Source organism: Nuphar pumila, chromosome 15 (assembly GCF_984573655.1).
Source record: "Nuphar pumila chromosome 15, dmNupPumi1.hap1.1, whole genome shotgun sequence".
Lineage (NCBI taxonomy): Eukaryota > Viridiplantae > Streptophyta > Magnoliopsida > Nymphaeales > Nymphaeaceae > Nuphar > Nuphar pumila.
In genome coordinates, this window is record NC_143263.1 from 62,154,004 (window position 1) to 62,180,527 (window position 26,524).

The 26,524-nt window shown below is 38.4% G+C and overlaps 1 protein-coding gene across 1 annotated transcript in view; it reads left to right on the top strand.

Annotated features, from left to right (window-relative positions):
• Nucleotides 1-26,438, top strand: part of LOC149815434 (AP-5 complex subunit mu-like) — a 41,747-nt gene extending 15,309 nt beyond the window's left edge. The window contains exons 6-8 of the mRNA XM_089988259.1: nt 21,769-21,825; nt 25,699-25,746; nt 26,130-26,438. Coding sequence (XP_089844385.1) covers nt 21,769-21,825; nt 25,699-25,746; nt 26,130-26,201 — 177 coding nt within the window. The 3' untranslated portion in view covers nt 26,202-26,438. The remainder of the gene's footprint in view (nt 1-21,768; nt 21,826-25,698; nt 25,747-26,129) is intronic.
• Nucleotides 26,439-26,524: the final 86 nt, after the last annotated feature.

Consider the following 26,524-nt stretch of genomic DNA (forward strand, 5'->3'; position numbering starts at 1 on the left):
TATGTGCAAGGCACAATTCCGGAACCGGAACCCAAAATAACCATAATGGACGGAAGTGAAATCAAGATTCTTGAGGGAGAAGAAAGGATCAAAGCTCTTGAAGAATACTTCAAAAAGCACGACGAATGGGAAATGAAGAACTTCAAGATTCTTTCATGGTTCTTCGCATCCGTTGAAACAAAGATTAATGCCAATATTGTCAAATTCAAAAGAGCATCAGAAGCTTGGCGTTATCTCGAGAAAATGTATACATCAAGAGATCTATCCCACAAGTATTACCTTCAAAAGAAGGCTCTCTCCCTTACTCAAGGTGAAATGTCTATTAGGGAATATTTTGCCGACCTCTCCTCCATTTGGGATGAGCTTTCCATGCTTGAACCAAAATGGAGTGGCGAGGCAATTGAACTCCGCCACAAGCAACTTGAAGAAGATCGGTTCTTTAATTTTTTGAATGGGTTAAGACCGAAATTTGAGCAAATAAGGTCATCACTTCTATCCTCATTTACTCCTCCTTCTCTTGAAGATGTTCTCACCAAATTAAGTGGTGAGGAGACTCGTATGAGTCTATGTAAACAAGGATCAAATGTTCCTGCGGTTCCTTGTAATTATGAAGAAAATAATGAGGTCAATGCCGTATCAAGACCCGGAAATAATGTAAAGACCTATCGTCCTCCTCATTTCAAATCACAAAATCAAGGAAATGATGGTGTACAAAGAGGAAAGAGAGACTATAGCAAGATTATTTGTCATTTTTGTAAAGAACCGAGGCATATCAAGCCCATATATCTCAAATGGAAGAAACTTCTCGCCATGGCTACCACTGGTGTACCACAAAAGGAAGAGGCATCATCAAGTGGGTCACTCTCTTTAAATCAAATAGTGGAAGCCCTTCAACCTCTCCTCAAGGGAGCTACCTCCAGTGCCACCGTGTCCACTTCTTCCTTTCCAGGTAAAGTCTCTTGGCTTTTGGACTCAGGTGCATCTTTTCATATGTCCCCAAACATGTTTTCGCTTTCCGACTATTCAAAAAATGTTTCTCCATCCTTTGTTTCCACTGCGGATGAAACCTCTTTTGAAATTAAAGGAATAGATAATTTTGAAACTCAAGATTTTTTCATTACAAAAATTAAATTCATACCTAAACTAAACTTAAACCTTCTCTCTGTTTCTCAACTCTCGGACCATGGTTGCGATATTAAATTTTCGTGTGATAAATGTTTAATACAGGATCACCGGTCCGGGAAATTGATCGGGGAAGGCTTTAGAAAAGGAGACTTATACTATATGGAATCTCTTCAAGTTCCAAAATCTTTTTGTAATGTTGCCCGAAACAAAGATATAAATATGTGGCACAAAAGACTTGGTCATCCTAATATCACGAAGTTATCTTATTTACATTTTGCGAATGACCTATGTAAAAGTTCATTTTCTTGTAATGATTGTATTCTCGGAAAAATGCAAAGTTTACCTTTTGAGCAAAGAACTATGTTTTCATCTAAAACTTTTGAAATTGTTCATTCCGATGTTTGGGGACCCGCACCTATTGTCTCAAAAGGAGGCTTTTCTTATTATGTCATTTTTGTAGATGATTTCTCTAGATATTCATGGATCTTTTTTCTTAAGTTCAAACATGAAGTTTTTTCGTGCTTTAAAACCTTCCATTCAATGATCAAGAATCAATTCAACAGTAATATAAAGATTTTTAGAAGTGATTCTGGAGGAGAATATCTCTCCAACCAATTTAAAATATATCTTGAAGATCACAGAATCATTCACCAAAGATTTTGTCCTAAAACCCCTCAACAGAATGGGTTGGCCGAAAGAAAACATAGGCATATCATTGAGACCACTAGAACCCTTCTTATTTCCCAAAACATCCCTAAAAATTTTTGGGCTGAAGCAGCTCTTGCTTCTGTTTATCTGATAAATCGCTTACCTTCTAGGATATTAGGAAAAATATCCCCTTTTGAGATTTTATATAAGCTCGAACCTGATTATAATAGATTACGAGTCTTCGGGTGTAAGTGTTTCATACTTACGGATAAAAATGACAAGCTCTCTCCCAAAGCTATCCCCTGCGCTTTTCTTGGATATTCTGAAACTCAAAAAAGATTTCGTTGTTATGATCTTCGAGATGATAAGTTATATGTTTCTAGAAATGTAACCTTTTGGAAAATGAAAATGGATTTGAAAAAAATGTTTCTCAACAAGAAAATTTTGATTACTCCTTCATTTTTGACTTATTGTCTAGTAATGATGATATATCTAGTGATGATGATGTATCATCAAACCATGATGAGGAAATTGATGGTGATGTTGAAGAACATAACCCACTCAATGAACGAGAAAACATAATTTCAATTGATCCAATAACCTACTCACGCAGAAACCAAGACACCTTTAGAAGTGCTATTGATCAATATAGTGAACTTGTTCCTGCTCTCGATCACCGAAGATCTGAGAGGAATAGGAGACCTCCAACTCGTTTTGTCTCTTTTGATTCTTTTTCACCCCGATATAGGGCTTGTCGTAGTGCCATTCATTCTTATTTTGAACCAAGAAATTTTGAAGAAGCTAAAAAATGTATAGAATGGCAAGAAGCTATGCAAAATGAACTTAATGCTTTTAAAAAGGCTGAAACTTGGGATTTCCAAACTCTACCCATAGGAAAGAAAACTATAGGTTGTTGATGGGTTTTTAAGGTTAAAACTAAGAGCGACGGATCCCTTGAAAGGTATAAAGTTCGCTTAGTTGCAAAAGGGTATGGGCAAGGGTATGAAATTGATTATGAAGAAACTTTTGCTCCTGTAGCCCGAATGGTTACAGTTAGATGTCTTATCACTATTGCATTTATTAAAAATTGGAATATTTTTCAAATGGATGTGAAAATGCTTTTTTAAATGGTGATCTTAATGAAGAAGTGTATATGGATGCTCCATCAGGCATGAAGATTCTTAAAGATAAAGTTCTTCGTCTTCGAAAGGCCCTCTATGGTTTGAAACAGCCCCCCAAAGCCTGGTATGACAGATTTATCATTGTAATGCTGGAAAATGGTTTCTCTTCATGTTATACTGACACTGCTCTATTTACTAGAAAATCTAAGGCAGGGATTGTGATATTATTACTATATGTTGATGACATGTTAATTACAGGTGATGATGTTCAAGGAGTCAAGGGTATTAAGTCCGTTTTGACTTCAAAATTTGAGATGTCAGACTTGGGTTTTCTGACATATTTTCTTGGAATTGAGGTTACCTATTCGCAACGTGGTTATTTTTTATCTCAGTCTAAACTTGCTTGCGAGATTATTGACAGGTCAGGAATTTCTGATGACAAAGTATGCGAAACTCCTGAAGTTGTGGGAGCAAAAATGAAGATTGGCGACAGTGTTCCTCTAACCGATCCTACTCCTTACATACAGTTGGTAGGTTCTTTAATGTATCTTAGCATTACCCGACCTGATTTGTCACATGATATACACATCGCCAGTCAATCAGTTTCAGCACGCTCCTACAACCGTTCATATGAGTGCTGTGCTTCGCATCATCAGATATTTGAAGGGAACTGTGAATAAGAGAGTATTTCTATCTTCTTTTTCTGAATTGAAATTACTTGCTTATACTGACTCAGATTGGGGAGGTGACCCTAGTAACCGTCACTCCACCACTGACTTTTGTGTTTTCTTATGTGAGTCCTTGATCTCATGGCGATGTAAAAAGCAACAGAAGGTCTCTCTGTCATCCACCGAAGCCGAATATAGAGCCATGGCATCTACTACCATGGAAATTGTATGGATTCGACGCCTTTTGGAAGATATGGGAGTACTTATCAGACAACCAACAAAGCTGTGCTGTGACAATAAAAGCGCAATTTATATTGCCAAGAATCACACCTTTCATGAGCGAACAAAACATATAGAAATGGACTGCCACTATGTCAGAGAAGAATATTTGAAGAAGATCATTGATCTACCATACGTGACATCTGAGTATCAACTTGCAGACTTCTTCACAAAAGACTATGTTCGCCCAGATTTCATTTCCTTCTTGACAAACTTGCGGTTATCGCACTGTAAGTTTGAGGGGGGGGGGTGTTAAAATGTATCTCCAAAAACATGTTGTAAGTATAAATATATATACTTATATACTTAGAGATACATATACATATAATATATTATATGTATATGTATCTCTACATATATAAATATATATATATATTTATTTATATTTTTATTTTCTTACCCTAATTCTTGTAATCTTGCGCATATTCCATTTTGGAATATGTTGTAATATTTTTTTGCATTTTACATTTCTTTATTTTTTATTTTTTTTATTTTTTATAATTTTCATAAAGTGCATTGGGGGTCCCCCAATAGAGTCGTTGGGGGCTCCCCAACGACTCCTTTGGGAGCCCCCCTTTGCACTCCTTTCTTTTTGTATAAATAGGGGTGTTCCCCCTTGTAAATTGTTAAGCTTGAGAGTCTCAAGCATTTGCTCCTTCTATAAAATACTTGCATTATTGCATGTTCATTATTTTTATGCTTTTTGCGTATTTTGTTCAAGTGTTGTGAGAGTGCTTTGGTGCGCTTCTTTTATAAAGTATTTATGCTTGTATGCATATTGTCTCTTCATAGACAATTTTACAGCGGGGAGGGTATATATATATATATATATAATTTGTAACGGTTTTAAGTTAACACTAATGAAATAAAAACAATTATTATATCATCAATTCATCATGCATAAATTCATGCAATAAATCAAATAAACAATCTGCAATTGGTATTCCTCATCAATAAAAAAACACCACAATTAAATCAACTTAAATATATTATTGCTACGCTAAGTGAATTAAGAAATAAAAAAACAATCAAACAATTCTAGTAGAAAAAAAGTAAATTATACTAATAAAAGAAGCAAAAATGTATAATTGCATACCAAAAGTATATCATATACAATGTTTAGGAGTCCTTTCCCTTTATCTGCCATTTTAATCCTTAAAAACAAAAAAATTAAATTTTTTATTAAAATAAAATTCATAAAAAAAACTAGCCGAACTCAGAACCTAGCCCAAGCTTGGGTTCAGTTATGGTGTATTGAGAATGAAGTGTACGGGTCTGGTTCTAGACCCAAATTACCCAAATCCTTTTCCTTGTATTATATTTACAGGTTGATGTTATTTGATCTGGGCCAACAGACCCGATCCAGTTTGTATCACATATAATACTGAATATAGGGCATGATTCATCATTAGTGAATCGTGCCAGTCATTGCCGCCTCTCTCTCTTGCAAATCCCTTTCTCCTCTGCAGTGGATGAAGACTGGTCGAAGGTGCATGATCACTCACATGGTATAAGAGCGGGTTGAGAAGTAAGTTCCAGATCAAGATTCTCTTCTTCCTTTCCTTGATTCTAAATCTGATCCGGTCAGATTAGATTTCATCCTTCTGTTGTTCTCAAAAAACGATTTCTTCGTATCAGGCTGAAACTTCCCACTTTCTTAAATCCTTAGACATCTTCCTTTCTTTTTCAAGTTTTCAATCTCTCAATACTGAATCTGTTCACGCCTAACAGCCCGGTCACCTGTTTCCTTGGAAAAAAAAAACTTAACTTAAAACTCGGTTATTCTTTTCTTCTCTAGCGCTGGATCGGATCGTTCCCGATCTAGTGCTTTCTTTCCAAGCCAGATTAAATTAAATCTGGTCGTGACAGATTGATTTTTCTTTCTTCAGCAGAGTTAAATCGAATCTGATCGTATCAGATCAGATTTGGGTTTCCATTTAAATGTAAATCTCTCTTGTCTTTTATCGAATCTGATCGTATCAGTCAAACCTTGTTCTTCAAATTTTTTTATCTAATTATTCTTCCTTGTTCAGAACCTTGAATCAGATCTGAATAAGATTTCAACGCTCCATAGTGAAATCCGACCTGATCTGGTTCTCTGCTTTAACGTGATAAGATTTCAACGCCCCATAGTGAAATCCGACCTGATCTGGTTCTCTGCTTTAACGTGAAATTTCCTCTCATATTCACGTTTGTTACTCCTAAAACCTAATCAAAGTTTCGATTCAACAAAAAATTCAAATCATTATCTTGTCTTATTCTATTGATTACTTCTGACTATTTGCAGCAATTTAATTTTTTGCAGCAAAAAAAAAAGGATTTACATTGCTGGAAAATCTAACTGCTGGTCAGAGTGTTCCCTTGTTATCTTTCACATGGATTCTCCTTTCCTTCCAGTTTCCTTGGACAGCTCATATATGAGAAATTAAACAACTCAAACTACTTGACCTGGAAGCGACAAATTTTGCCTTTTTATTAAGAGTTTGGATCTCTCTAGATATCTTGATGGAATAATTCATGCACCACCAGAATTTGTCGTGCATGAAGAATGAGATGATAAAGGAGAGGTTTCCAATAAACTGGTTTGTAATTCAGAGTTTGCAACATGGAGAAGAAAAGATCAAGCGGTTGTGGCTTACATTACCTCTACGCTTTCCCAAGAGGTACTAGTGGCCATTCCAAATGAATGTTCAGCAAGAGAGTTGTGGCAGATATTGGCTCAGACTTAATCACAGATTTCAGAAGCTAGGATTTTGCATTTAAATAGAGAATTTTAGCTTTTGAAGAAAGAGAGTTTATCAGTTACCGAGTACATGAACAAAGTCGAGTATTACAGATCAACTAGCTATGGTGGGTTGCATAATTCCTGACAAAGAAAAGGTTCAACATGCACTGAATGGTTTGGGATCTGACTACCACATGTTAGTCACCTCTCTTCTATGCCTTCCTTCATTGCCTAATTTTGAAGATCTACGGGCTAAGCTACTGCAATATGAGGTTACCATTAGAGGTGAGGAGATGCCCTGAATTCCAACAATCATGAGGTACTTGTCACAGGAATAGCGTTAGGGCGAGGACGTGCGGGTTTTCAAGGCGAACATGGATACAAAAGAGGTAACCAAGGAGGCCGTGGGTTACTTCTCACACCCAACATGTCACCTAACTCGTATTCGGGGAACCAATACTCTAGAAATATACCGACATATTTTTAGTGTAATAAAATGGGGCATATTAAAGCAAATCATTGGCATAATCCGCAAAACAGAGGCAAATTTAATGGTGTCGGGCCTTCTACTAGAGGACAAGTAGGGGACGGTCCTAAAGGTGATGAAAAGGAAAATGTGAAGAATCTCCCGATTTATGCTCTTTCAGAGTTAAGTTTTAAACAAACTGAGCAGGGGACTTGGTACATTGATTCCGGGGCTGCTGCACATGTGACAGATGATGTTAGTAAGATTTCGAAACCCTTATCGTGGTAAATTTAGTATTAAAACTGAAGATTGTGCTCTTCATCCTATCTCCCATGTTGGAAATATTTCCCTTCCACTTCTCGATTCCTCATTACCTTTATCTGATGTTTACCATTCTCCTAGCACTGTTAAAAACATTGTTTCTTCTGTCGAATTTACTCCTTCCCTTGTATGTGTCAAGGATCCTCTCACGAAGAAGACGCTCGTTGAAGGAGAACGACAGGAAAACATGTATGTCTTCAAGGAGTCTCTTTCAGTTCGTGATGCATCAATAAATTCACAACCAGTTCGTTCAGTGCCATTCAAAAATTGTTTGTCTATCTCAATGTAATAAGCCAGAAATTTGGCATCGTCGTCTTGGTCATTGTAATCATTCATTTATTGAGAAACTTGTGTTCAGAGGACATGTTCCACAATCTAGTTTGAATGTTAAGGCTGATCTTCATCTTTGTTCCAGTTGTCAATTATGTAAGAGTCACACTCTTCCATTTCACTCAATAAATCAAAGAGCTTCTGTGCCTTTTAAAATTGTTTATTCTGATGTCTGGGGACCTGCCCCACAACCTTCTTTATCGGGCAATCATTATTATGTTACTTTCATTGATAGTTATTTTAGATACACCTGGATTTATTTTATGAAACATAAATATGAAGTTTTCAAGCTTTTTTGCTCGTTCTGTGCTTTAGTTGGTAATCAATTTTCAACTAAAATTCAATATATTCATTGTGACAGTGGAGGAGAGTACTCATCGAAGGAATTTACTGAATTTCTCCAAGATAATGGAACAAGTCGTCGAACATCTTGTCCACACACACCACAACAAAATGGTCTGTCGGAAAGAAAACATCGGCACATTGTAGAAAGTGCGCTAAGTATGTTACATGCCACTCATATTCCTTTAAATTTGTGGACGAAAGCCTTTCATTCAACTGTCTATGTCATAAATCGACTGCCATTGAAATTGTTAGCAGACCAATCCCCTTATTTTACACTATTTGGGGTTCATCTTAACTATAATGAGTTGCGTGTATTTGGTTGCATATGTTATGTTCACATTGACAGTTCTGAACGTGATAAGTTTTAGAACAAGGCATGCAAGTGCAGGTTTGTTGGATATGCCGATCAGTATAGAGGATGTCGGTGTTATGACCCCACTACCAGTCGCATCAGAGTTTCACGGAATGTCGTATTTGACGAGACTCATACTGATGATTTAGGAAGTGTAGAGGGACACACTAAGGATGCCGAAAGTTATCAACCATGGCTTGTTGCTGAGGTGCTTGATCAAATGGCGAAGCATGACGTACCCTCGTGTGTCACACACTATCTGCAAAACAACATAGTACGAATGTATATCTAGAAAAGGAAAAGTCGGCAAACACACAAGATAGTACTATGCCAGTCGTTTTCGATGTCACAAAGTTTCAAGGGATTACCTATGTGCGCCGAAACAACGACAATGTTCAGCGACCTATTGTGCAATCTAGGAGGCCTGAGAGCTATGTAACAGGGATTCGGCTAGCAGGGTGCTGCACTTGCGTCGACGCGACTCAACGCGGGTGTGACATTGGGTGCGGTCAACCTGACCCTAGGTGCAGTCAACCCGACCATGGGTGCGTTGACCGCACCCAGTATCATTTCGGTCAATTTTTTGGATTTATTTTTAAAAAATTTTTGCCCTATGAAATGGGCTGCAGAATTTAAAAAAAAATTCTTGGCGGGGGAAGGGGCGCTGCCCCCCCGGACCCTGCCCACTGACTGCGCAGGGGGGGAACCCCAGACCCCCCTTCTATATATATATATTTACATTTTTCCCCTACCGTACCCCCGTACCCAAGGTTTTTGAAAGTGCCGCACCCTCGTACCCGCACCCACACCTGTACCCACACCCATGTGACATAGCCTGAGAGGATTCACCATCCCATTGAAAGATGGGTAAGTTATGACAACTTCTCTACAAACTTACAACTTATCATCTCCCAGATTGAAAAGCATGATGAACCTATCAGTTTCTCACAAGCATCCATGTCAATCAAATGGGTTGAGGCCATGAATGAGGAAATGAAAGCTTTACATGAGTGTGGGACTTGGGAGATTGTTTTCGGACCATCGAACAAGAATGTTGTAAGATCTAAATGGGTCTATAAAATCAAGTATAAACCCGATGGATCCATTGAACGCTATAAGGCGAGACTAGTAGCGAAAGGGTTCACTCAAGAATATGGGCAATATGATGACGAAACTTTCAGTCTGGTAATCAAGATGAGAACTATTCGATTAGTTTTGTCCTTATCAGTTCAGTATGGATGGCCTCTAAGCCAACTTGATGTCAAAAATGTTTTTTTGCATGACAGTCTTAAAGAAGATGTGTATGTGGAGCAACCCTCTGGTTATACAGAACATAGCCCCAACACACATGTTTGCAAGCTACGAAGAGCCATCTATGGGCTAAAACAGGCCTCCCATTCATGGTTTGATAGTTTCTCTGTTGAAGTTCAGAGACATGGATTCGTTCGATCTCATCTTGATCATTCACTTTTTATTTTTCGAGATCGTCAAGTATGCATCTTGATTCTAATATATATGGACGATATTATTATTACTGGGAACTCTGATGAACACATAGAAGCTACTAAGATTTTACAGAGTCGCCAGTTCAAAATGAAAGATTTGGGGGTTTTGCGTTATTTCTTGGGGGTTGAGGTGGATCGACAGGACGAAGCTCTTTCACTAACCCAACACAAATATACTTTAGACCTATTGGACGAGGCATGCATGAAAGATTGTAAACCACTATCCACTCCTAGTGTCCTCAACCATAAACTCGGTTCCCAGGATGGGGAAGTATATGAAGATTCCAAGCAATATTAGAGTCTTGTGGGTATGCTTCAATATCTCACCTTCACTAGACTAGACATTGTATATGCAATGAATCAAGTCTCACAATTCATGCATGACCCACAAAAAGAGCATATGAATGATGTCAAGAGAATTCTTTGATACTTAAAAGGAACCCTTGGAGATGGTCTAGTTTATCATCAGTCCAAGTCCAAAGGAGAACATCACCTGGATGTATACACAGATGTAAATTGGGCTTGAGATCCAGATGACATGCGGTTGGTTTCTGGATATTGTGCCTTTCTTGATGAGAACTTGATAGCGTGGAGTAGTAAGAAACAACGTGCAATTGCACGATCTAGTACTGAAGCTGAGTATCGATCTATGGCGACTGTTACGACGGAGGCCACATGGCTGAGACATCTTTTGACTGAAGTCGGAGAATCCATTCTACCCACCACTTTCTTGTGTGATAATCAAAGTGCCATACAGATTGCTTTTGATCCTATTCACCATGGTCGCACAAAGCATATAGAAATTGATCAACACTTCATTCGACAAAAGATAGAAGATAGAGAAATTGATCTTGCTTATGTTCTTACGACTGATCAAGTGGCTGATTTGTTCACTAAGGGCCTTACCATCATGCGTTTTTAGTTCTTGAAGAACAAGTTGTCCATGGTGCAAAACCATGCACAACTTGAGGGAGCGTATTGAGAATGAAGTGTACGGTTCTGGTTCTAGACCCAAATTACCCAAATCTTTTTCCTTGTATTATATTTATAGGTTTATGTTATTGGATCTAGACCAACATACACGATCCAGTTTGTATAACATATAATACTGAATATAGGGCACGATTCATCATTAGTGAATCGTGCCAGTCATTGCTGCCTCTCCCTCTTGCAAATCCCTTTCTCCTTTGCAGTGGATGAATGACTAGTCGAAGGTGCATGATCGCTCACATGGTGAACCCAGGCATGAGTTCACCGTAACCTAATCCAGTCGACCTGGGTTTAGCAGCAGTCTTAGGTTCACAAGAGCTGAACCAAACACACTTGGGTTCGGTTTTGTTGAACCTAAGATTCGTCCTTTGCGCCAACGACGGGAAGAGGAATGTGGGGAAGGAAGAAGAAGAAAGAGAGGAGGAGAAGGAAGAAGAAATAAGATAGAAGAAAGAGAGGAAGCGACAAATGGAGGAGAAGGTGGGTTCAACAGAGCCGCACCCAGGCTTGGGTTCATCCTTTAAGCCAACAAGGGGAGGAGGAAGGAGAAGACTGAAGAAGAAGAAAGAGAGGAGGAGAAGGAAGAAGAAAGAGAGGAGGCGGCGAAGGGAGGAGAAGGAAGAAGAATGACACAAGAGACTTACCGAAGAAGGAAGAAGAAAAAGACCAGGATGAGGAGGCAGAGAAGGAAGAGGAAGAAAGAGAGCAAGAAGAGGAGGTAGAGAAAGAAGAAGAAAGAGAGCAAAAAGAGGAGGTAGAGAAAGAAGTAGAAGAAAGAGAGGCAACAAAGGGAGATGAAGGAAGAAAGAAGAGAGGAGAGGCAGAGAAGGAAGAAAAAGAAAGAGAGGCGACAGATGGAGGAACAAAAGGAAGAAGAGGAGAAATAGTGAGAGAGACTTACTGGAGAGGTCGTCGCCACCTTGTGCTATTGAAAGAGAAGAGGAGGTGTGTGTGTGTGTGGGGGGGGGGTGTGGAGGGGAGGAGTTGTGCCCTAAACCCGCTTTCTAAAAAAAAATTCTTTTTTTAACATTGATCAAAATGGACTCTGTCAAAGTTGGCCAGGTCCATTTTGGAAAAAAATAACCCTAGGTGTGGGTTGACCGCACCCAAGGATTATTGATCACACCACACCAAGTGTCGCACTGCATCTCGTGGACACAGTGCTTACAACCTATTTGGCAAGTTCCTGTAACATAGATTTAGAGCTGTTGTGATCTCCCAACAGCTCTATTTGGTCTTTAACCAAATTGACCCTATAAAACCTAAAAAAACACAAAAGTAAAAATAAAATAAAAGGATTAATGTGCCCCTAATGGGCACACTATATTAAAAAAATAGAAATAACCAGAATACCCCTAATAGGCGTTTTATATATATATATATATATATATATATATATATATATATATATATATATATATATATATATATATATATATATGAGAACTGAACATATTAGGCCCTCTTTTCTCATTTTGCCCCATTAGGCCCCATAGTTTGAATTGTTTTATGAAAGATCTGAACCGTTCAATGTGTTTAGCATGCTAGATTTAGTGTGAATCAACTCTTTGATCATGTTTTTTTGGCGAAAAAGTATGTTTAGGAGCCCGAAAAAATTGATGCCTTCATAGCCATTGATTTTGGATCACCAGAAAAACCTATATACAAGTCAGACTCCGATGATGCAAAAGACTATTTCCACTAAACAAAACCTATAGATCACACCATTGGTGTTAGATGTGAGAAAAAATACCAAAAACCTACGATTTTGAAGGGGCAGAGCGAGAAAGTGGGCAGAACCAACGCATTACTCTCTCTCTCTATATGCCATAGTTACTCGAAACTCTATAGGACTTGGGGAAGCACGCTTCCTCGAAACGTGTTTTGGCAGTGCAAAACATGTTGCTTCCAAAACGGACGGAGAAGCGACCCTTTTAAATGGGAAGCACGCTTCCTGCTCGCTTCTCAGTATCAGGAAGTGAGTTTTTGTTTTGGGGGCTTGGAGCCTTTAACAAAATTTTTTGCCCAATATCGGGAAAACTCGATTCCTATTCGCTTTCCACTCGAATCCTAGGTCGATTCACTCTTCGTTTCCTCTTCGCTTCTAGTTCGCTTCCTAGGTTGCTTTCGATTCTATTTCTTTCTCGCTTTTGAGTCAATTCCTGGTTTGCTTCTAAATCGTGCCTCACTTTCGCTTCCTCTTCTTGAATCACTTACCGCTCCCGCTTCCTCTGCTGACAACTTTGATATATACATTTATATGTACATACATATACATGCATATATACAACTTAACACTCCCCCTCAAACTTATGATGTGATCATCAAAAGTTTATCAAGTAAAAAATAGAATTGGGGAGAATATAGCGCTTTTGTGAAGAAATTAGCCAGTTGGAACTCCAATGCTACATAAGGCAGTTTAATAGTTTTCTTGTGGTATTCTTTACAAACATGGTGACAATCCATCCAAAAATTCCTTTTAAAACTAAATTTTTTAAATATCGAATAATGCACATAACTCATTTGCATAATTGTAGGAGAATGCTGAAACACTGCATGAGAAATATCAGGTGAGGTGATCGTTAAATAAGGGCCCCATTCATTTGATGATAAGGAGTGGAGTCTTCCAAGGGTATCCTATCATCGATATTCATATTTGTGTTGATAACTTTAGGAGTATCCACCCTCTTTTCATCTGTAATTCCAAATTTGTCAATAATCTCAGTGGTAAACTTTGTTTGAGTTAGAAAATAACCACGAGCTGAATATGCTACCTCAATCCCTAAAAAATATCTAAGGAAACCTAAATCTATCATTTCAAAATATTTTCAATACAACTAACTCCTTGTTTATCTCCTTCAGTAATGATCATATTTTCAGCGTAGAGAAGAATAACAACACCTACATCAGATTGCTTAACAAACATTTCATATCCTGTTGGAGGATCCATGTATACTTTTAATTCACCATTTAAAAATACATTTTTGACATCGATCTGATAGATATGCTAGTTCCTAATGGTAGCTACAGGTATAAGAGTTCTATCAGATGTCATCCTAGCTACTGGTGTAAAGGTCTCATTGTAGTCTATACAATATTCTTGGGAATAACTCTTGGCAACTAACCTAGCCTTATATCGTTCAAGGGAGCCATCACTCTTGGTTTTAATCTTGTACACCCATCTACAACTTATGAATTTTTTCCTTTAGGTAAATCTGATATTTTCCATCTCTTAGATTTTACTAAAGCATCAATTTCTATGATCATGGTTTCTATACATTTTGGATGGGTTTTGGCTTGTTTATAAGAATTAGGTTTGAAATAAGATTTTTTTTTGGCTCGACATATTTTATACTGAGAGAAAAAGACTCATAGGATACAAATCTCTCTGTGAGTCTTAGATTCTCTAGTGGATAAGGGTACTAGATTCTTGTGACTCAAGGCTAGAATATTTGTCTAAGGCCAATGATTGAGTATCTTTACCCCTTTTGTTATATCGAAGCATAGTTGGCCAACCTGACAAGTCGACTTGGGAATTGACCGAGTCGACCCAAATCAGACCCCAACTGGGTCACCGATTCAGGAACGCTGATCCACATGCCTCTTATGTGTTTTTTGTCATACATTTTTTGGTTTTAATGCATAATGCTCATAAAAGAATACTTGTTATAAATGATCATATGCTTTTAAATCATAAATATTAACAATTATGTATAGTTGAATACTTATATAGCTTAGTCATTAATGTCATGTGCTAAATTTAGTGATTATACAATATGGATTTTGTTTTTTCCATATCTTAACACTAGAAAATGCATAGTCCTAACTTGTCCGAGTTACCGAGTCGACTCGCTGATTCGAATTTGAATGAGAACTATGTATTGAAGAATGGGATGGTTACTTCTATCTAAATCATGAATTACATTACTAGGAGTATTTAGTTGAAGTTCTCATTCAAAATATCAATACTCAAAGAATCTTCCCTATCTTTAGGAAGCAATTCAAACAAAAAGAGTAATTAACAGCTTTTTTAGGCACATCTTGATCAAAAAAACTTTCTTTTTCCAAGAAAGTCACATTTCTAGAGATATAAAGTTTATCATTATGCATATCATAATATCTAAATCCATTTTGGGCTTCTTCATATTCGATAAAACCACAAACAATGCACAATGAAACATTGTCATTTTTGTTGGTAAGAACAAAACATTTGCATCCAAAAGTTTTTAATCTACAATAATAATCAGGAAAAGTATTGTAAAGTTTTTCAAGAGGGGTAATGTTTTGAAGCTGACAAAAGGAGTACAATTTATGAGATAAACAATGGTAAGGACGACGTTGAGTCAAGGGTTGGTATCATTCATATACGCTCGTCACTCTTCTCTCATCTTTAGGGGTGTCAACTAGTCATGTTTGGTTCGGACCCAAGTGGAACAAGACTTGGACCAGATTTTTGGGTATGGTATTGGGCCCGAACTCGAGTCTAATGGGGTCTACTAAAAGAGAAACCATACCCGGACCCAATAAGAACTACATGAACCAAACTGGACCATACCCAGTAAAATAATATTTTAATTATTTTTATATTGAAAAATTATGGGTCTTAATCAGAACTTGGGGCGGGCCAGGTCTGGTATAAAATTTCACAAGATATACCCGAATTCATGTATTATTCGTACCTTCTGGTCTGGCCCCGGGTCTTCTTATTTGTCACCATACTCGGACCCTATAGGGTTTGGTTTGGGTAAACCCGGCCTGTTGACACCCCTACTCATGTTTTCCTTTAAATCCAGGCCAATAAGGTTTAATGTGCCTCGGTTTTCCACAATTATGACGTAATCGTCTTCCTTCATAACATTGCCTCCCAAAGTTGGGTCTTGTGAAGTGAGGAGGCTTGTAGGTATTAGTGTTGGCACTAGGTCTTTGGACCGTCAACACTTTATCTTTAGGTTCCTTGGGCTCGGTTATGGTCTTCAATCTACTCTCTTCCATATATACTTTGGCCAATATTTCATGAAGAGGTGGAGGCTCATCTTTTTCATGATGAGTGATGGTGACCCTTACATGTTCGAATTCAAGTATACGAAGGCCTTGCATAAATTGAAAAAATTGCTCTTCTAAGATTTGTTTCTTTCTTTGGCGAACATCATTGGGTGTATCGTAAATAGGCTCCAATTTCGTAATTTTGTCACAATCTTTTTAAGGATCCATAGTATTCACGTACACTTATGGATCTTGTTACTTATTTCCCATTTATGAGCAACATTTTTTAGGGTACACTTTTGTTTGATAAAAGTCCAAGCCTCATATGCTCTTTCAAATTGCAAGATATTCTCACATGGCTCCTCATACATGCTTCTCATGAAGAGAGAACACTTTAGCATGACTTACTTCTCATGCCTTATAGTTATTTTTGTAATCCAAGAGACTTTATCTCTCTTATTTCCCTTAAGTGTATCTTCTTATGTTTCAGAGTTGAACCATCATCCAAGTGACACAATTCTTTCCCAATTCGGGTTCTCTTTACCGCGGTGGCCCACATGCTGTAGTTGGTCCCATCAAATTCGATGGGAGCAATGGTTACAACTTCTTTGTCGGCCATTAAAGCAAAGAGAAAAGAAGAGAGAAAGAAAGATGAAAGAAGAGGGAGAAAAGAAAGAAGTTGAAGGGGAGAACCAACGTTCTTTTGATCTTCACGGTCCACCACGCTATCTTCAAATGCAAATTATATTCAAGGTGCACCAAAGCTCTGATACTATGTAATGAAAATGAAAAAATAATATAAGTGGGTGCCCCTTATGGGCTTACAAGAGCCCAAGAACATACATAACAAGGACATCTTATGGGTCAATACAAAAACACAAGTAAAAATATATGATTTTATTAGGATAAAAATGCTTGAGAAAAACATTAAACAAAAGAGGGGCGAGTGTCCCAAACTGAGCCTTCAGAATGGGGCACTTGCAGTGCAGAGCTCTACTGATTGCAAAATATATCGAGTGTAGGAACGCACAGTATGCGTTGGCTTGATCGGTGACATGCGATGATAGCACGACATGCGATAGGCAACTGTATTGTCGTTAGTGCATCATTGTATGGTGGCACAGATGTGGAGCGTTGTTTAGTTAAGCATGTCAATAGATTATAGGATGTTGCCTTTGGAGATTTGGTTAACGACCTCTTGGCTTGCAGGAGTTTCCATGCGTAGCGTTTGGACGCACAAGGGTGCATCTGGGTTAGCGTTAATTACCTCGAGGATCACCTTGGGTGATTTCAACCGAGTACGGTGACTCGGGGTTAGGCGAGTGAATACCTTGGACGAACTGTATTGTCGTTAGTGCATCATTGTATGGTGGCACAGATGTGGAGCGTTGTTTAGTTAAGCATGTCAATAGATTATAGGATGTTGCCTTTGGAGATTTGGTTAACGACCTCTTGGCTTGCAGGAGTTTCCATGCGTAGCGTTTGGACGCACAAGGGTGCATCTGGGTTAGCGTTAATTCCCTCGAGGATCACCTTGGGTGATTTCAACCGAGTACGGTGACTCGGGGTTAGGCGAGTGAATACCTTGGACGAATGAGTTTTGGGTGGTGCTCTTCGTTATGATGTTTAATCATCAAATAGTCTTCGGACTGGGAGCCACAAGGTCTTGTTCCTTCAGTGGCGAGGTTTTGCTGTAGCGGACGCATAGAGTCGCAATCCGCCCCATGGCACACAAGGCTAAGGCAAGTTTGTGCCCTTTTCTAAAGTGATAGCTGGTATGAGACGACTATGCACTAAGCTCCATGGACTAGATGAAATTCGCATTTGAAAATGCGCTTGATTAACTTTCGCTAGGCAGCTGCGCATGAGGTGGTGCACATGGCCAATGAAATGATTCAGCACATGGAAAAGTGTTGGTGCACGACCTTTGGCCGTTAGGCTAGCCAGACTGGGCAGTCTGGCGTGTCGCGGGTTTGCGAAAAATTCTATGCTCGTGACAAATTGTTTATTGAGTGCGACATTGAAAGGGATAATGATGGTTTATCTTGGTTACGCAAATTTGCGCAACTGAAGTCTTGTTGATCCAGTATAGAAGCAAGATGTTGGCAGGGTGCTATGGGTCATCTTGTCGATGGCAAGCAAAAGTATAAGGTTGTTATTCAGTTGGTTAAGGGAACATGGATAAGCCAAAGATTCCTACTAGTTGTGCGTTAGGCTCGCAGGTGGAGCATGACGTTTGCCTTCTGCATGCATATAATGCACATTGGATTCGACTGGATGGATTTGCACATTTGGGTATGATAGACTCAACTAAACTTTTATATTCTCTCCTAACATTGCGTGTTAGCAGAGTGCCCATCTTAAGCAGAATGCTTGTTGTTTTGCTCCCTTGAGTTGGCAGTTCCTCTGTGGATTGTGTGGGCGAAAAAAATTATTGTTCTTGGCTTGTCGGTTTGTTTCCTACCAGAACATTTTGCTAGTTCCAGATGAGAGTTGCAGCGTGCTGGCTCCGGATGAGAGTTGTGGCGTTGGGCCGTGTTGTTCCTTGTGTGGATGAGTGCCCAGGAAGATGTTTTTAAGGACCACTTTGGGGTGATACACAAGTAAGCGTTTCCCACTTGAGGACTAGTTTGGACTGTTGGAAAATCGCAAGTTGGTGTCTTAAGGGAGTTGATATCTCTGCGGTATGCGTTGGTGTCTTAAGAGAGTTGATGTCTCTGCGGTATGCGTTGGTGGTCATTCTTTTCTACGAGGACTACGAAGGGTTTGGAAATGCCCTTGCTAGGGTTAGAAGGCACTCAAGCCATGAGCTTGAAGACGATAAGTTTGTCGTGCGAGCGATGATGACCTGCTTATGTATGAGACTGCATTGGGGTCTCACGAGCAAAGAATGCTCGATGTTGATGAAGCAAAAGACCGTTGTCTAAGTGATCGAAGGCGGGTTAAAGAATGAGACTTGGCGTGTTAAAGGTTACGACGATGATGGATGAAAACCAGAACAAATTGAGTAGGGTGAAGAAAAGAAGTAAACCAAAGATAAGTACAAAGAGAAACTGACATATCAATTAAGACTGCGTTCTTACCTGTATCGATATTGTCGAGGACAACAATGGTTTCGGTGAGGGAGAATGTCTCAGTCTGAGCCTTCGGAATATGGCAGTTGCAGTGCAGAGCTCTACTAAGTGAAAAATACATCGAGTGTAGGAATGCGCGGTGTGTGTTGGTTTGATCGGTGATGTGCGGTGATAGCACGACACGCGATAGGCAACAATATAGTCGTTAGTGCATCGTTGTATGACAACACAAACGTGAAGCGTTGTTTGGTTAAGCAGTGCCAGCGGATCAAAGGATGTTGCTTTTGGAGATTTGGTTAAGGACATTTCGGCTTGCAGGAGTTCCCACACTTAATGTTTGGACGCACATGGGTGTGTCTGGGTTAGGGCTAATTCTCCCAGGGATCACCTTAGGTGATTTCAACTGATTACGATGACTCGGGGCTAGGCGAGTGAATGCCTAGGCGTCGACGAATGAGTTTAGGTGGTGTTCTTCGCTATGATGTTCAATCATCAACTGGTCTTCGGACTTGGGGCCGCAAGGTCTTGTTCCTTCAGTGGCGAGGTTTTGCTGTAGTGGCTCATGAAGTCTCAATACGCTCCATGGCACGCAAGGTTAAGACAAGTTTGTGCCCTTTTCGGAAGTGATAGCTGGTATGAGACAGTTATGCACTAAGCAGCATGGACTAGATGAAATTCGTATTTGAAAATGCGCTTGATCAACTTCCGCTAGGTAGCTGCGCACGAGGTGGTGTGCAGGGCCAATGAAATGATACAACATATGAAAAAGTGTTGGTGCACAACCTTTTGGCCGTTAGGCTGGCCAGACTGGGCAGTTTGGTGTGTCGGGGGTTTGCGAACAATTCTATGCCCGTGACGAAGAAAGATCCTCTTTATATAGACAAGGGAGACCCAATAGAGTCGTTGGGTCTATTTAGAGCCCTTGGGATCTCCCAACAACTTTATTTGGTCTTGGACCAAATTTATACTTTAAAGCCTAAAAATGACAAAAAATTAAAACAAATAAAAGGATTAATGTGCCCCTAATGAGTACAGCCTATTACGTAGACTGAAATGACCAAAATACCTCTAATGGTTATTACCTAGTCCGTCAACATAATATTTATATGTATATAGGGTTAATATTGACTACTAATGAAGGTACAAAACTAATGAGCTAAAAATCATTGGTGCAAGTTGTATAGACTCAATCTAACCACATAGATGTGTTCAACATGGTTTGTTTGCTAAGGATCAAGCCTTGGATAATGCTTTTCTGATGTAAATATTGATCTTTTGAGTTTTGAAATTTTGGGACATTGTGGGCTGTTGATTTTTGGACCCCTTTAAAAACCTAATTACTTGTCATAATCACATGATTCAAAACAAGTTTCTTACTAGACAAACCATGTGGATCACATCCATGACATTTGATCTACAAAAAATTGAATTTTTTTGAAGAAAAAAACATTTTCCACTCATTAGCTTCGGACCTTCATTAGTAGCTTATATTTACCCATATATATATATATACATATAGGGTAACTGAAATATGTTTACTGAACCAAGATTTTTATAGTTTTTTTTACGTTTTTCAAAAATTTCACCTTGGTTTTATAGAAAGAGACTTGGATCATCCAATTACGATGTATAATAAGGATCTTTTAAGGGTTGAAAATCAATGGCTTAGAATTTTCATAAATATTCAAGCATAAAAAATCACATTTTTTGATCCGATGACAATGATCCAACAGTTGATTCCTAGCAAATGAACCATGCTGAATGCATCTTCCGGGTTAGATTTGCACAAGAACCTATGAAGATTTAGATTCATACCATCAAACATATTTGTTTAGTAAACATATTCCAGTTTCCCTATATTCATATATACAACTTAACATAATCATCATCATCATCATCATCATTATCATCAAACCTTTTCCCAACTACACAAAAATGTGGGGACTTAAATATTTCACACGCCAAAAACCCTGTTATCCTATTATTGAATTAAGTGTCATTTCCTTTCTTAAAATGGTGATGATCACATGTTAATTGAAAAGATTAGGATTGCAAAAAACTTCATAATTTTCCAGGCCCGTGCTATCACAGCAAACCAAATAATGACTGAGAAGATGCCATTTTTGATGGTATTTGTTTGTCACTTGGATGAAAAGCAAATGCATAGACTAGAGTTCTGTTTAAGGTCTAACACGCATCACTTATGTATTAGTAATATGTTGGTGATGAATCCTTGATTCTATCTTGTAGAAGGTTCTAATCTTTGTCACCAATATCACCGATATTTTGAAAATATCGCGATATTATTGGCAAATTCAAGTCGGCAGATAATATTGGAAAAATATCGCTATATTTTTAAAATATCACCAGAAATAAAAGTATCACAATATTATCATGATAAATTTTTGATATTTTAAAACTAATCTTATTTTTATATATTTTAGGCCCAATTATTTCCTTATATTTTTCCAATAATACCTATTATAATGCTACCATGGCATGTACCTGCATTTGGTGTCTTTGGAAGGATATTATACTATGTCACATTGACTCGGCCAACTAGGTGCCGCACCCGCGTCGGGTGCGGGTGCGGCACCCGTTGCGGTCAACCTGACCCTGAGTGCGGTCAACACACCCAGGGTCATTTATGTCCAACTTTTGGACTATATATATATAATTTTGTATATTTTTGTCGCACCCCCGCACCGACATAGATATTATCATTGTCTGCACCTGAATATATGGAATTGATTGTTTCAAGCTAGCCCTCTCTCTCTCTCATGCAAACACTGCTATCTGGATCTTGATAATGAGTTGTATGTGATACATTTTACAGGTAGCATTCAAGATTGTTGGAGGGACATTATCAGGGATGTCATTAGATCCTAAATTAGTAAGTCTTTTATGCATGCAATTGATTCTTGCAGATATTAATGCTTTTGAATGCTGTGGAGCTAATTGTCATGGCTAATTTGTTTTGTTAGCATTATCAGGGATGTCATTAGATCCTAAATTAGTAAGTCTTTTATGCATGCAATTGATTCTTGCAGATATTAATGCTTTTGAATGCTGTGGAGCTAATTGTCATGGCTAATTTGTTTTGTTAGTGGAATGCTGTTGATTGTTGAATGAAGACTGAAGAGTTGTTATTACCAATTTTGTTAAAAATAACCACTACGTATTTATTGCTAAAGGACTAGTCAGATATGATGACTTATGAGGCTAAAAAGCTGCCATTGTTACATAGCTTTGCCATGCCAAGCTCTTCAAATATATTACTCAAATAAAAATAATACTGCACAATTTTGACAAGTTATTTGGAAGGTAAACTTGTTAGTGACTACCCTTAAAAATGCTGTGTGCATACTTGGTAAGGTATCAAGATCAGAGTTACCGGAAGCGCCTAGCCTAGTGGGGAAGCGCCCTTTCCCGAAGCACGTTTCGGAAGCGTGAAACATCGCGCTTCCGAAACGCTTTGGGAAGCGCGCTTCCCTCGTCGATTTTTTGGGAAGCACGCTTCCCCCTTTTTTCATTTTTTTATTTTTTTTCTCCCAAGCTTCCTAAGTCGCTTCCGGTTCACTTCCTAGGTCGCTTCCGAGACAATTCTTGATTTGCTTTTAAATCGTCCCACGCTTCCCGCTTCCTAAAATTTTGAAAGTGCCACGCTTCCTGCTCCCTCTTTCTCGACTGGTAACCATGATCAAGATCAATATTTTTAGTTTTGGAAACTGCAAATGGTTAAATATAACTTATTCCCCATAGCCGAACTGCTTTCACAAGTGTTAACTGTGTTATGTGATGGGTATATGTTTAGTTCCCGTCTTTAAACACCATAAGTCTCACTCAAGTCATTGTTTAAAAAAAGGAAAAAAGAAGTTAAATGAGAATGCCACAGTTTTTCTTGGTTTATTCCTATGTTCTTATTCTTATTTTGCATGTTTGTCAGTTGACCTTTTATTGAACGCTTAAGCACACCTAGAATTTCTTCATTTTCTTTGTTTTTGTGATTTTCAAGCATGAAACTTCATTTTGTTTATTTTTTAACTCTGATATAATAGAGATGTGCCAAATTATGTCCTTAATCATTCATGTTTTGTGGGAATGAACTCTTCTTCTTCCTCTCTCTTACACTCTAAAATGACACCTTATCTACAAAGCTCATGGAAGTAACTGCTTGAAAGCTAACCTAGGTACACAAGTTCTAATTCTGGCAATGCTTTCACACTGTCACAGGGATTCGGCTAGCAGGGTGCTGCACCCGACGTGACGCGGCGCGGGTGCGGCACCGGGTGCGGTCAACACACTCAGGGTCATTTTGGTCCAATTTTTCAGACTTAAAAAAAAATTTGCCAAGAATTTTTTTTTGCCCTATATGTCACAGGGATTCTCCAACTAGGTGCCGCACCTGCACCCGATGCAGTCAACCTGACCCTGGGTGCAGTCAACGCACCCAAGGTCATTTATGTCCAACTTTTGGACTATATATATAATTTTTTTATATTTTTGCCGCACCCCCGCAACCAGGTTTTTTGGAAGCCCCGCATCCCCGCACCCGCACACATAATGTAAGTTTCTTGGTTGTATTCTGTCCCTTTTTCATGCGTCGGGCTCTTTCTCTGGTATGCATGGTTCTGAAAGTTATTGACTATATCACATAGGTATGGGTGCAGGTACGGGGTACAACACAGGATTTTGTACGCTGGTACAGATCTCTCTCTCTCTCTCTCTCTCTATATATATATATATATATATATATATATATATATATATATATATATATATATAGAGAGAGAGAGAGAGAGAGAGAGAGAGAGAGAGAGATGCACCAAGTATATTATATTTTACAAAATGCTCTACACATGGAGCCATAGACTGTGAATACAAACTAAAAGTTCAAAGCATGTTAAAGATATATAATTAACTAATAAGAAGGTATATATTTAACTTTGGACTCTTTTGATCCAGAGTATTATCTACATGTTGATTGGATCATGAAATGGGTAAAATGGGTTGAGTCAAGTCCAAAACTCAGTTGGCCCATACCTGAAAAGTACCCAAGTACTAATGCAGGTACGGCACGGGTACAAGAGGCTGGTAGAAGTACCCATGTTGCATAGGGTATTGAACAATTATCAATTCAACACAAATGGCTACTGATAAACCCTTTGGCTTTTTTTTTGGGTGAAAGAAAGGATAAAAGAATAATCACAAACTAAATTAACAATTAAGATTAAGTATTGGTCAAAATAGGTTTCTTTCATGTCAGATTTATAACGATTTTGAGGATTATGACTCCTGGTGTGTGTGGGTTTATTTAAAACTAGAGCATTTATATCAATGTTAGCAGCACTCAACTGATTAAAATGATCAAAACACATTTTAAATAGCGAAGTTTTTTAGAAGACTTACTTTGTGTTATAAGTCTTGTTTTCAAGGGAAACAAAAAAGTTAAACACGACACTTTTAAAAAGTAATGTGATGTTTTCAGTAATTTTCAGTGTACTTCACTTTTATTTATGGCCATATTTTGCGAAATTCTGTCTAAGATGATTACTTTTAGCTAGACGGTGCTGTTGCCATGGAATTACCTGATGGAGACATGCACTGCATTCTGGATGGTTTCCTCTTCTTGGCTTATTTTGAGAGACTATAGGCAATGCAGATTGGACACTTTTTGCATGTAGTATACGTCATTCATTATCATGTCCTGCACTAACTGAACCTTATTTAGATTCTCTGGGTGTATGTCTTCTGAGTAGCTTCAATTCTTTGAACTCATTCATGCATATCTTTGTTAGGTATCTATTTTGTCCAAGATTGCATAATTTTTCTATTTTTGTTCATTATAAAGTTATTCAAGCCTGTCAAACATATATTTCTTTGCTGATTTTTCCTCATACCATTAGCGATTACTCAATGTTTCTTATCATATGAGTGAACTTACTGTCGACTGTTTGAAGTATTGCATGGTTCTCAGATGGAAATTGCACCTGTCTGGGGACTTAACATCTGAAGATATCTAGTAGCTTCTTTCAATAGGGATTCCAAGTTGTCACGGAGCTAAATCATTGTGTTCAATGTGCACATAAATATGCTGGGAGTAGGTTCGTCCAAATTGTGGATGACCTGCATTTTGTCACTTTACATTATCTCTCTCATATTTTTGTTGCTTTTTATAATATAGCCGTTACTTTTATTGCTGCATATGACGTGATTTTTTCTCCCCTTATTTCATTTGTTTTCTGGCTAAATTTGTTGCCAGGGGATGAAAAATGATTATTCTGCTGTCTAACTGAACCTTTGATCAATTTTATAATTGTACTCAATCAAGAATTTCTCCAAAATTAAACGTGATTTTTTCTCCCCTTATTTCATTTGTTTTCTGGCTAAATTTGTTGCCAGGGGATGAAAAATGATTATTCTGCTGTCTAACTGAACCTTTGATCAATTTTATAATTGTACTCAATCAAGAATTTCTCCAAAATTAATTTTATAGTGTTCTTTTAGTGGCAAAACTTCCACTTAAAGTAGAAATATGGCATTAGTGCGGTAGTCTTTGACTTGAAAGATTTGGTAGAAATGATGAAAGGTGGGTCATGCATTTCTGTGTCCGGTTGAGTTGCTCTAGACCTCCTTGGCTAGATAACTCACTTTATACATTCCAAATATTATCTATTACAAGTGCTTCGTGTTCATGCTATGCTTTTCCATTGCATGTATTTCATCCAATTCTTATGCTATTGCTCTTCACGATCATCTGGTGCAGGTCAGCATATATCCTGCTGTCAAGGCACCGGTGGAGTTTTCAGCTCAGGTAGGTTCTAGTTTTGAAATATTTCTATTGTTTCTTATATATATATATTCTTTTGGAGGTGCTGCATTTTTGTGGCAGACGACAGACATCAAATAGAAATATGGCTATGAAGACAGTGTTTCTTGTTTATCTGAGTGCCCCTGTAATCAACACCTGGAACTGCACCTACAGGGTTTTTCACCCATAATAATGATATATAGGTTAATGCATCCCTTTGGTGCTATGAAAAGCTAGGCATAAACCTATCCCAACTGGGCCAGATCTCTTGGAAGGCTCGGCCAATCCTGATCCTGATTTTGATTGTAGTTTTCATTTCCTTTGTGGGTTTGGGCTCATGGGTACATGATTTGCCTTGGCCCTTTTGTTGCTGTGGATGACTGTAGGTTCTTTCTGGAGAATACATCTTATGGAACACCTTGGGGAGGTGTCCCTTCGCTGCATCTCCAAAAGTGTAGCCACAATGGCAAGCATCGCAGGCAACAGACCCCTTGGTCGATGAAATAGGTGCGCTTGGATATTTGTGGGTGGAACAGCATTCCGTTATTCTGGGCTGGTTTTTATCTGCCCTTGTATTTTGTTTTCCTTTTTCTTCATTTCCTTCTTGTTGTCGGGTTGGTATGAGTTCATTTCATCAATTTTGGGGTTGCTTGTTTTTCTTTTTTGCTACTTAACGAGGATAATAAGTGTTGGAATCCTTGTGTTCGCCCAGCGTTTTTTTGTTATTTGGGTCTATTAAGTCCATCAAACCATCATTGGGTGCTTTATTGTGTAATATAAA